This window comes from Aphis gossypii, unplaced genomic scaffold, assembly GCF_020184175.1.
Source record: "Aphis gossypii isolate Hap1 unplaced genomic scaffold, ASM2018417v2 Contig00215, whole genome shotgun sequence".
Lineage (NCBI taxonomy): Eukaryota > Metazoa > Arthropoda > Insecta > Hemiptera > Aphididae > Aphis > Aphis gossypii.
This window is the reverse complement of record NW_026083030.1, coordinates 1-12,984: the sequence shown is the minus strand read 5'-3', so window position 1 is coordinate 12,984 and position 12,984 is coordinate 1. Positions and strand designations below refer to the sequence as shown.

The 12,984-nt window shown below is 28.0% G+C and overlaps 1 protein-coding gene and 1 pseudogene across 1 annotated transcript; both read left to right on the top strand.

The window, feature by feature from the left end:
• The first annotated feature begins 637 nt into the window (after positions 1-637).
• LOC126553348 (uncharacterized) lies at positions 638-1,997 on the top strand (annotated as a pseudogene).
• A 783-nt stretch (positions 1,998-2,780) lies between these two features.
• On the top strand, positions 2,781-3,436 carry LOC126553347 (E3 SUMO-protein ligase ZBED1-like). The gene has a single exon (XM_050208529.1). The coding sequence runs from the start codon at positions 2,816-2,818 to the stop codon at positions 3,434-3,436; it is 621 nt and encodes a 206-aa protein (XP_050064486.1). The 5' UTR covers positions 2,781-2,815.
• The last annotated feature ends 9,548 nt before the right edge of the window (positions 3,437-12,984 follow it).

The following is a 12,984-nucleotide window of genomic DNA, read 5'->3' as shown; positions in this document are numbered from 1 at the left end:
TTCAGACATGAACATTTTAATTTAAATGTGGGAGAATACTAGAGGTCTCGATCGAAAACGTGAATTAATACATACGTGAACACGAAGTCCGTGTATACGTGAACAAAAATTTTGTATTCACGTATACTTAATACACGTGAATTTACTATCTGTGTTCACGTATTCACGTATTCACGTGTTCACGGATATTTGTGCAGTGATATAACATAATATATAATATTCTATAGTATAATAATATATTATAATAATATTATATATTCTATATATTCTATAGTCCTTTACGTATTACACGTGTCGAGCAAATTAACTGATTATTATATTATGTTAGATAATCGATATAGATGCTTGTTTATATGAAATAAAACAAATACCTACCTATACCTATTACTGATTTATTATTATTTTGAATTGTCTGCCGTAATCTCATCCCCAGGTTTAACAATAGAGAAGTATACCCAATATTGTGTTGTGTGATTATTATTTTTCGCGAGCACGCTCTTTATTGGATATATTGTTAATTTTATCAACGGTTATTGATGAATTCAATTAGAAATAATAATTTTACCAACAAGTATTTTCACATTTGACTTTTTTTCTATACTGCTTGTTCGTTAAGTACAGTTACAATTTCACAGTCATGGGTAAAAAAAAAAGTAGGGTTTGGGATTATGCTAAACGGAAAGGGGATAAAGCGTATTGAGAATTATGTGATGAAGATGAAAACAATGAATATTATTGTGTTGGTGGAACAACTGGGTCTTTAATAAGACATTTAAAAATTATGCATAAAGTTAATCAACCAGGAACATCAACAAGGTATGTACATTATAACAATTTGCTGTGATTTTTTTTTTTTTTATTAATAAAGCAATAATTGTTGCAATAAAAATTAAAACAAAAAAAAATATATTAAGGAAAAATAGGAGTTTTTTTGTAAAACCAGCTTTTGAATAAATCGATTTTGTATTGTTTTTTTTTGTTTAACTCTAAAAATATTAGCCGTAGATACTTGAAATTTTCATCAAAGATTATTCTAGCATTTTATATGCATATTATGATTTTCAAAATACTTAAAATTTTGAGATTCAAATAAACATAACATACTAACCTAACATAATCACTATATATTTTTTATATGCATGTGCAAATGTTGACAAAATTGATCTAAATCGCGAAAATTACTAATACTCTATTTGAATAAATTAAAGTGAATAATAAATACAATGTTTTCTGAAAAATTGAATCGAACCTAACAAAATAGTACAATAAATCTCAAATACCAAAATAAAGAAATTTAAATACAGTCAAATTTCTATTTAACAAACTTCTATTTAACGAAACTCTCTGTGCAACAAAATATTATATGAAATCATGAAATTATGTAATTTTTATTTGAAAACGTTTCTAGCTAAAAAAAAAAATTCTATTTAACGAATTAATTGTATGTTATTTTTCTTCAACAAATATAAAAACTATTATTACTTATAAAGCACAAACTCCTCAAGAGTATAGATTGTATGTTATCATACCTCGTTAAATTTTATTACATTAGATTATCGTTATCGATGTTGATATATAAAAGACGATCTATTATAAAATCTACTATAAAATCAAATGTCATATATTATACATATTAAATACATACATACATATTTGCATTAATTTTTTACAGTAAATATTAGATTTTTAAGTAAAGAAAATTAGTGTTTATTTTTAACCAACACGTATCTAATATCTATAGGTTAATTTCATCAAATAATCTCGAAGCAATTAACTCTTTACAAAATACAGATTCATTTACAAACAGTGAATCGTCATCTTCAGGTACTAATAATGATTTTACACAACCGATACCAAGAAAGCGTCGCCGTCTTTTTGTACCTGATAATGATACTGATCGTACAGAAAGAACAGAGTCAATTCATATAGCATTGGCCAAACTTATTTCTATGAACCAGTTACCACTGTCATTTTGTTCGAGTTCTGGGTTCCGTCAATTTATGGCCGTCGTAGAACCAAATTATAAGATTATCAAAGAAGAAGCATTAAAAAAAAGATTGCATATTTTAAAATCAACTGTCGAAGAAAAAATTCGAAACAATTTAAAAGATGTCCAAAGTGATGTGTGCACATCGGATTGTTGGTCTTCATTAGCTCAAAATTCATATATTACTATAACTGCACATGCTTTAGATAATGATTGGTCTCCGTTGTCATTTACTTTAACAACCCAAGAAATGGAAGAACGGCATACAGCTTTAAATATTGCAGAAAGATTAGAAAATGTATTCGCTGATTGGGATATTAAAGATAAATTAACGACTGTTATTACAGATAATGCTAAAAATGTAGTAAATGCCGTTCAATTAATTACTAGTACAACAAATTATAATATTTCAGATGTGACGTGTGCAGCTCATAGTTTACAACTATCTATAAATAAAGCATTAAAAGAAGATACAATTTCCGGAATAATTAAACTAAGTAGCAGTTTAGTAGGGCATTTTAAACATTCTAATTTGGCAAAAAAATCTTTATTAAATAAACAAAAATAATTAGGTATGCCTGAACAGTCTTTATTGCAATGTTGTAAGACACGATGGAATTCGATCTACTTAATGCTGGAACGTATTTTTAAAAACAGGTGTCCAATTTCTAGTGTGATTGCTGATCGATCTATTACTTCCACACACATAGCCCAAAAATTAGAAATCTTAAAACATCAATGGTTAAAAATAGAAATTCTTGTCATTCTTTTAAGCCATTCCAAGTAATTACAGCACTTCTATGTGGAGAAAAGCATTCACCGACTTCAATGGTAAGGCCATTGCTTAAAAAATTATTAGAAAACCATTTAAAACCACACATTAATGACGACCAAATTATAAGTAATTTTAAGCAAACAATTATTTCTGATATAAAAGAACGATTTAATCTTGAGTGTGATTCAGAAAGCAGAGTCTCTGTACGACAAATCTCATCATTTTTAGATCCAAGATATAAAAATTTGGATCATGAACCTATCGTTGCGCGAGAAAACATTCGATCGTCCGTTATGGATTTATTAAACAGTACTAATGTTCATAATGTAAATACGCGACGCGAACCATCACTTCAAAAAAGTGCACTTGAGTTCCTTTACGGTGATGATGTAACTGAAGTCAACGATTTGACGACCGAGTTTCAAAATTATTTAGCTGAACCTCAATTAAAGTTCGACTTAAATTCATTTGATTGGTGGAAATCGAGAGAAGATAAATATCCAGCAATTGGAATATTGGCAAAAAAATATTTATCAATACCCGCCACATCAGTGAGTTCTGAACGATGCTTTTCAACGGCTGGAAATGTAGTGAATTCAAAGCGAACATCACTATTAACAAAAAATGTTAATTTGTTGGTTTTCTTATATCAAAACCGAAATTTAATACCATAATATTATATTTATTTAATTTTAAATTTCTCATTTACATTTTTGTTATGGTTATTATTTATATTATTGATGTACTCAATCATTCATATATTATTTGTTTGTTATATTCATAAAAATATTGCCATTTTTATTATTGTATAATATTATATTCTATAATTCTATACGATTATATTCAATCCTTATTAGTTATTTCCGTGATAAATCTGATTATTTTGTAACAATTATAAAATGCATTGAATTATATGTCCGTGAAGTTAGCCGCCCAACATTACCCCTCCTAACTCATATTTGGAAATCTTTTAGTAAGTCATTAGTAAGTATTTTTAAGCACAAAATCAGAATTTGTAAGTCAACAACTTTCGATATATCCCTGAAAGTTTAGCCAGCCGGGTCACTTCAACTTTTTAAAAAAAAATTTTCACCCCTGCAAAGTATTCCATTAGTAAGTATTTGTAAGACCAAATTCGAACTTGAAAAAGTTGTTATTCAAAAAGTTTTGGTACCCTAAAGTTTAGCCAGCCAATATTATTTAATGTTTAATAATTAAATTATACTTTGATATAAATTAAGATTAACTTACGTGTTTTCCGTGTACTGAAAGTAATAAATACTGAAGTAGTGAAGTAAGGCATACCTACGTGGCAGACTAAAATACATTTTTTTTTTAAATATTCTAAATAGTTATTATTCTGAATAATTGTTGGAAAAGTTTACCTTTTTTTAATTTTTGTTCATTATTTAATATTTGTAATTATTAATAATTTTTTAATGTACTAGAATTAATCACATCAATGATAAATCTAAATACAATATATCATAATATAATATAAGTTTTTATTTTTATAATATGTGTTTTAATTCTCTTTATCATTAGCTTATTAAAATTAATTGGTGTATTAAGTGAATTACTTGTATCTACTGTATGTATTAATTGTATATTTTTTTTTATTAAATAACAACAAAATTAATCAAGTACCTCTTTTTAATTATCCTTTTTATGTAAAACATCAAAAAATTTTAAAACATAAAATATTTTTAAATAATTCTATCATATTCATATAGTATACAAAATTGCACCAATGTTATGGATAATACTTGTGCGAGCTACTGTAACTTTATTCTGTAGATCATTGTTAGCTTCCCATGCACCATCGTTTCTTCTGCATACACATACATAATGACCAATGCTCTTCGAATTTAAGACTCCACTGTATACAATTGCAGCTCTTAATATCAGTTTTTTTTCTAGGTTAAGAATAATTGGTAAATTCATGACAGACGCTTTTGTTATATCACAGTCGATCCATAACTGATTTCCAATTTCTATAGTCACTTCATTTTCCTTAGAACAGTTTCTGCAGTGTAATGTTTCTCGAAACGATTTTGTTATCATTGAATCCAAATTATTAAAGCTATTTAATCTTAAATACAATACTTTTTTTTTGTTTTGCCACTCAAATGAACAATATTTACAGGTATATGTTTCAATTGTACTTTCTATGCCATTACATATCTTCTCGAAGGACGTTGAAACATTTCCTTCGCATTTCAGAAGAATGTTATTATTAATCAGTTTTTCTGATTCACAAATATCTTTTAACAATATAATTCGTTGATTTATGAATTCTTTTGAAAATCCTTCTGTTACCAAGGTTTTTATTATGTCATAAACCCCAATGGATTTATGATTTGATTCAATATGCATGCTATATTCTTGACTATCACAAAATGCACATGATAGTGCTTGGATTATAGCATCAAATGGGCACGTATTGGATAAAATAAATGACTCATTGTTATATTTGGTATTTTTAGTTTTATTTACTAAATTTCCGTTTTTAATTAACGCTATTTCCATTTTTTTGTATTCATTAGAATACATTATTTCTGGAGCTGGAGCCGCATAATATGAAGATCTTATTTTTTTATTTTTTTTCCCCAATCCTTGCCAATTTTCAAATATTTCAGCCGGATTTTCAGATTCTAAATCAATACAATTTTCATTTTTTTCAATCAAATCAATCATAGTGCCTTCATTTTTTCTATATTTTTCAACTTTCATATGACGATCAAATATTTCAGCCGGCTTTTCAGATTTTAAATCAATACAAATTGCATTTTTTTTTTCAATCATATCTATCAAATTATCTTCACTTTTTTTACTTTCTTGAACTTTCATATCATGATCAAATATTTCAGCTGGCTTTTCAGATTCTAAACCAATACAATTTTCATTTTGTTCAATCAAATCTACCATATTATCTTCTTTTTTTTTATTTTCTTCAACTTTCATATCATGATCTAATAACTTGAGCATACCTTCAATCTCTTTCACATGTTTACAGACAAATTTATCAGCGCGAATAGGTAGCTTATCATTGTGGAAAGATCTATTTTTCAAATCATTAAAATAACTTTCTACACTTGCAGACGATGCCGTCAATTCATTAAAATCATAATGTTGTGACATTATAGCTGACCACAACGGGTATGTTTTTAGCAATTTGAGGAATGACTTTGAAAATGAAGGCAAATAATGAAAGTTATTTTTTTCGTATACTGAGCCTGTATGGAATCGTCTTCTTCATCCTCTATTTCTATTTCATCCATTCCCGCAATTTTTGTTTTCAGTAGTATCTTTGATTTTTCACTTTCACTTGGACTATTATCATCATTATATCCTTCATATAAACTATTGGATGTTATTAAAACATTTTTAATAACTATCTCAACATTTTTCAACGTTGTGCACATTACTACTCTGGATATAAGTTTAAGATACAATTTTTTTACAACAATGTTTGTTCCTTTAAAACAGGACCAGTTACTTACGAATTTCATGACGTGCGCATAATCAACTCGAATAAAGGTTTTCAAAGTAAAATTTGATTTCATTGAAACAATTGAAAATGATTTATCCATGTAAGATTTTAAATTTACTTCGCCAGCAATGGATCTAGATATACCTCCTAATAAAGCCAATGAATGGTCACAAATTATAATGTTTGGTATTTTTGCATATCTCATCCTATCTGAAAGCCAATAATTTATCTGGTTAATATTATGGCATTCTGATAACATCTGTGTAACAGGGATCTGTCCACTTTTTGATCCTGTGTGTATGACTCCTTGATATAAAAATATATGACCAGAAATATTATTATTAGGCCTTTCAATTTTTTTACATAATATCCCTGTGGCGACAATATACAATTTACTATGTTTTTGTTTACGAATATAATCGTTAAATATAATGGTTTGTGTTGGAGTCCAATAAAAAATATAAAAAGGATCAAATCCGATTTTGTGAATGCTTGAACAATACTTTTCTTCATATTTCAAACATAGAAGTGATTCTAGAACATTTTTTTCCGATGAAATTTCTTTAAATTGTGTTTTATCTTTGTACTCTTGACGAGACTTGCGTAAAACGTCCAACGAATAAAGTTTACGATTGTTTGAATTTTCAGATACGTGTTCCCTTCTCCAATTCACAGCCATTTTTCCATCACATAACCGCTTTGAAACGTTATTTCTTTCTATTCCTGACAAAGGTCGTTTCATTATATTAGAATGCTTTTTTTCATTTAAATTATTCATATTATAAGAAAATCGTACTGGTTCGTTAATTTTTGGTTTGTTAATACATCTTAAATCAATTGTTGCTTTACATTCTTTACAGTATCCTTGACAATTAAAGTAGCATCCAGACTCAGATACATTTAATGAATGTCTTTTGAACATCCAAATACAATTAGTTTCCAGTTTTGTCGAAAGAATTTCAAACATTGTATGTGACCAGTCAGTTTTCATTGAAGAATTATCATCAGGAGAAAGTAATGATAACCAAACATGATTATTAATAACAAACATTTTTTCATCATCGTCATAATTATTTTCTGAAAGACTTGTAAGACTCGAAACATCGTTATCTTCATCATTTTCTGAATCAGCTTTGTCACTGATTCCTAAAATATCATGACAATTTAATCTATTGCACTTGATAATTGTGTACAATGCTGCTGGTTTGATCTTGTTTCCAAAATGAAAACATATTCTGTTCCATAGTGGATCAGTACTTTTACCAAAAGCATTTAATATTTCGGTTCTAAACAACTTTAGAACCTCTACCAACTCTTGCTTATCGTAATTACATTTTCTTCCACCCATCTGAAATTGAACAGTAAATATGATCGATATTCCCCGTAGGTAGAATTTTTTAGAATATAATTTATTTATATATATAATATATATATATATAAAAAAAACCAATAAGTATAACATTACATCCAATAACTAACCACCATAAACAGTGTTGAGGTGATTTAGAATTTAGATGATAGGTAAGTGCTCATTTTATATGCATTTTGCGTTTTAGGTTTTCGACTTCAGCATATAATATTATCTGGTAGAAAAATGAATCTAGTTGGTATTTATTAAAGTTTTTAATTAATTTTGTAGTTAGAAATACATAATAATTTTTCTTTTTATAATTTAAATTTGAAAATTGAATAGGTACAAGATAACTCATAAGGTTTTTATTTCAAACAAACAAAAAAAAAAAAAATACAAAGCGGTACACACGTCTCGTCCACCTTTTCTTTTATTGAATTTTACATATTTAGAAAAATATTGTTTACGGTATCCAATGTTAATAATTGATTTTTTTTTTAAAAGTGGTGAAGTAGGTACCGCTCTGCTGTATAGTAAGTGACTAGAGAGCACTGTATTTTATATACTTATCTTATATATAATCTATATATCTTATATATATCTTATATATAGATAATTAGATTTATAGTTAGAATTGCATTTGTATACCTGCAATATAATAATATACTTTAAAAGTTTCCCATTCTTTACCAACACATTCTTTTTTGCTAATCTATACCTATTAAATATTGTACTAAATATATTAGTCAACAACTATTATGTAATAAGTTAAAAGGTATGTAAAACTTACATTTGTGAATTGAGGATAACTACACTAATTTAGTAAAAATGTATATCTAATTGAGCCACTTAACAAATAGGTACAGTGGCGAAACAAACATAAAATAATCCATTAGTAACCTAAAATTGGCCCACGCCCCACCACACATCCACCCACCAGCAATGTATAATAAACATAAGTAATATTAGTAAACTATTGAATAACTCAATATCTTAGCTAGTCATAATTTTTTATCCTGTATAAATGGGTATATCTATTAGAGTAGTAAAAAATTCAGCCACTGCCCACTTGTATTGATCATATTTTTGTCAAAAACTTTGAAATAGATAATATTAATCCTATAATACTTAAATGTGATATTACAGATCATTTTGCAACTATCGTCTATCATTAACATAGACTATGGTAAAATCAACACTACCCATAGGTACTAAACATAATTTAAAACAATATACATTTATTAACATATTCAATAATAAATTTGACTCATATATTAAATTTTCTAGTATTTAACGCTGTCCAGTGTCCCTTATTTAAAGGTATACACTATACAATTATATGCATGAGTACAATGAGGTAGATACGGGGAATTATTATTTATTTTTTGAATATTAAATATGTTATATTTAGATTTGTTTAAATTAAGCTGCAAATTATTATTTTCACACCAACATTTAACTTTATCTTAGCATTTAATAGCCAAAATTATTAAATATTTATAATTTTTATGTTTTAACAAAATCACAGTGTCATCTGCATAACAATACATTTCTGCATCTAAAATAATATTTAAAAGACCATTTATACATATTATGAAAAATAGAATAGGACAAAGAACTGTGAGTTGAAGAACTGAAAAAGTATTTGTATAATCATCACTATATTTGTTATCTATTTTAACTTTCTGTGGTCTATGGGTCTATTAGTAATAAATGATTTTAAGAAACTAATCAAATTCTTAAATACTTAATGACTATAAATAGTATTTATAGCTCAAAAAGACTACAAATCTAGTTTTCAATAAATGTCATGGTTTTCTTTATTTTTTTTTTTTTTGTTTACCCAATGCTTATGAAAATTACTGGGAATTCCGTAAAAAGGGGCGAATAGGAACGGTTTTTGAGGTTATTCTGCATTAAAACCCTGAGTTTTTAAGATTATTTTTTTCTGAAAGTTGTTTTGGAATGTGTGAACAATTTGACAATTTTGAGATAAAAAATAATTGCTTAAAGTTCCAAAGTTATTTTTTAATAATTTTTTAAAAACGTGTTCCTATTTACCCACCGATGGGGCGAATAGGAACACTAATGCAATTTATGAATTTATTCCTTTCAAGTCGAGTATTGGGGAGATAGGAACTTAATAAACATTTTTAAAAAATTAACAACAACATTTTTAACTAAAAAAGTTGTTTAAAAAAATTATTCAATGAAAATTATACGTCATAACCTTTTAAAAATAAAATGTTTTACAAAATTCAACTAAAATTGACATATTAAATTACCTTTTTAAATTCCAATTTTTAACAAATTACATTTTAACAAACTAATATTTTATTAACAGAATATAATATAACCTTTATAAACTTAAATGTTAAACAAATTTAAACTTAAATTGTTAACAATAAAACATTTTTTACAAACGTAAGAAAATTATTTAAAAATGTCTTCGGGAACTTAAGTTTTAAACTTATTAAACATAGTGTACACCTTACCATTCATTATAATCAATTTCGAACATCATAAGGCCCCTTCTTTTGAGTTCTGGATGTTTTAATATACCCACAACATCAATTTTATCGATCCAATAAATATCTTCATGTTCTGGAAAAACAAACATTTTTCCCGAATCTAATTTAGTTGGACGATATTTTAAAAAAGATACTTTTACTTTTGTTTTTTCTGTTTCCAAAATCGTACCAATAAATAAAATTGTTTTTGTTGAACATTGTTTTGATACAGTACTGTTCGTAAAATCTCCTACTATCCAATCATTTACTTTCAGTACATCAGTAATTTTAAACACGCCTTTCAAAATTTTACCATTTCTTTCGATGTTAGTGGCAGGTTGTTCAGGTTCATCCTCATCTTCATCAGACCCATTCCAATCTGAACCAATTAGAATTCTATCTTCAGAACTATTTCCATTATCTGATTTATTTATATTGTCGTCTTCATTTACCGAAATTTCACTGTCACTACTAACTTCCTGATTGTCGACTTCAACACTTTGGCCCGGTTCAATCTTCATCCGTTGTCGTTTTGTTGGTGCCTTTTTATCAGTGCTAGGGTAACGCATACATTTTAGAATTGACACTAATGAATCGTTAACTACTTCAGCCTCAGATTCAAGACTGTCATTCGCATTTGATTCAGGAGGAAGCATTTTTAATACTGGTTCTCTATCCAAAGGAATAATTCCACATTTTCTAAAGCCCGCTTTTATGTTATCAACTTGATTTCCTTCAATTTTTTTCATTAATATGTTTAACAGTTGCGGAAATTGGTCTTTAGGTATAGAGCACTCTCTACTACCTTTACCCATTCTCCATGTCGTTAAAATGCTACGCCAAGCTTGTTTCATGGGACGAAAAAAAGCAACGTCAAGCGGTTGAGTGATGTGTGTTGAATTTGGGGGCAAAAACACAAATTCAATATTATACTTCGAACAGGCCTTAATTCCCTCCATAGTCAAGTGGGTCGATAAATTGTCACCAATTATTATTTTTTTACCTGGTTTGTTTCTAACGAACGGTACAACTATTTTCAGTAACCAATCTTCAAAACATTGAACATCAAACCACCCTGATTTACTTCTATTATACCTAGAATTTGAAGGTCCTCCCCTGATCCAAGAATCGTACATATGAATTGCCTTGTAGACCGTGTAAGGTGGTAGGAGTTCTCCAGTTCCAGTACATGCAAACATTATAGATGTCGAGGCCTTACTCGAATTCATTACTCTTTCAGGATACTTGCACCCTCTTTTAGTAATAATTTTAACTCGACCCGGGTCATCGCTCAGATTCGTTTCGTCGTAGTTAATAATATTTTCTGGCAAAACGTTATCTAAGGATTTTTCTAAATTATCAAAGTATGAATTAATAATTTCTCTACTCACCTGTGTCCTTGCACGTTTTATATTTTGACACAGTCGCTGACTTAAAATATCTTTGTGACGTTGTAAAAACGATAGTGCAAAATCTCTGCCAGGCATGTTACCTTTAAATATTTTAATTGTTACTCCTTTTCTGTCTAAATATGCCTTTACTATGCACCTTAAATCAAATGATGTTAAAGGGTAACCCCATGTTGAACACAAAATTAACTGTTCAGCTAACATTTTTTCGGTTTCATATGACAAAATACTCTGGCCGCCTTGTTTTTTCATTTTTTTATTAGGGTATTGTTTTTTAAATTTATTGTGCCTATACAGAACCGTTGTCGGAATACTATGTTTTTTCGAGCAAGCCCGAAAAGTTAAACCATTTTTCAAATCTTCTAAAGCAAGTTTAATTTGATTTTCTGTGTATTTGGTATAAGGTTTTTGGCGAACAGTTCTTTTGTATGTACGGGCCATTTTCACCACGGATACTAATCAACAACAATAAAACTGTATTTTACAATCAATTAAATAATATTTAAATGAATAAATAACGTGATTTTCAAGAATTAAACTATTTAAACTTGTTGCGTACATACCTATGTACCGGTTCTTATCGAAGTAAAAGTCCGATACATATCGATACGTACCGAATCGTATTGGAGTTAAATTCCGATACGCATCGTTACGCACCGGTTTGTATCGGAGATATGGATCGTTATAATATATCAGTGATATATTATAACGATATATATATATATTATTATATCACTCGTATTAGTCGTATAAGTAGTAAATATGGTCGTAAATATTTTTGAACTATCGATTTGAACAGGTACGTGTATCGATACGTAAAAATATCCTCTTTTAAAATCTAGATTATCAGTGTTCCTATTCACCCAATATTTTTTATAAATATATTTTCTAACATTTCGGGCTCCGTAAAAAAGTCAATTTTTCTTACACACTTACGAAAAGTGTCTTAATCATCATCAATATGTGTCTAGTATTAGAGTAATATATCATAAACAACTTACTTTTGATTTATATACTTAGTCCTGGAGAAGTTTTTCCACTTAGAAAAAAACGTGCGTTTAAAATCATAATTGATAACGTGTTATCATTGGAGGTAAACAGCTGTCATCCGGTTGCAAATATATCGAAATTGGTCTAAAATACATTAAGTACCAAACGACATTAGTACTAATGCTATCGGTTAAATATTCGTGATAAGAGAATAATAAAACAAATCTTTTTCCAAGTTTGTTCCTATTGCACCTTCAGTTCCTATTCGCCCCTTTTGACGGTTCTCAATTTAGATCTCTTAAAAATACCAACTAGATTCACTTAACCATCACAAGACATATATAAGTTTAAATTTTAAGTAGTACTTTAACTACATATTATACTTACCTATAAAAAAAAACATTTTAAGGTGTAGTTTTTTAATCAGAAAAAAATTGGGAGGAATATCATTTTATTTAATTCAGTTAAA

Coding starts and splice junctions, on each gene's coding strand:
- LOC126553347 (XM_050208529.1), top strand. CDS start 2,816: ATGGTAAGGCCATTGCTTAAAAAATTATTAGAAAACCATTTAAAACCA.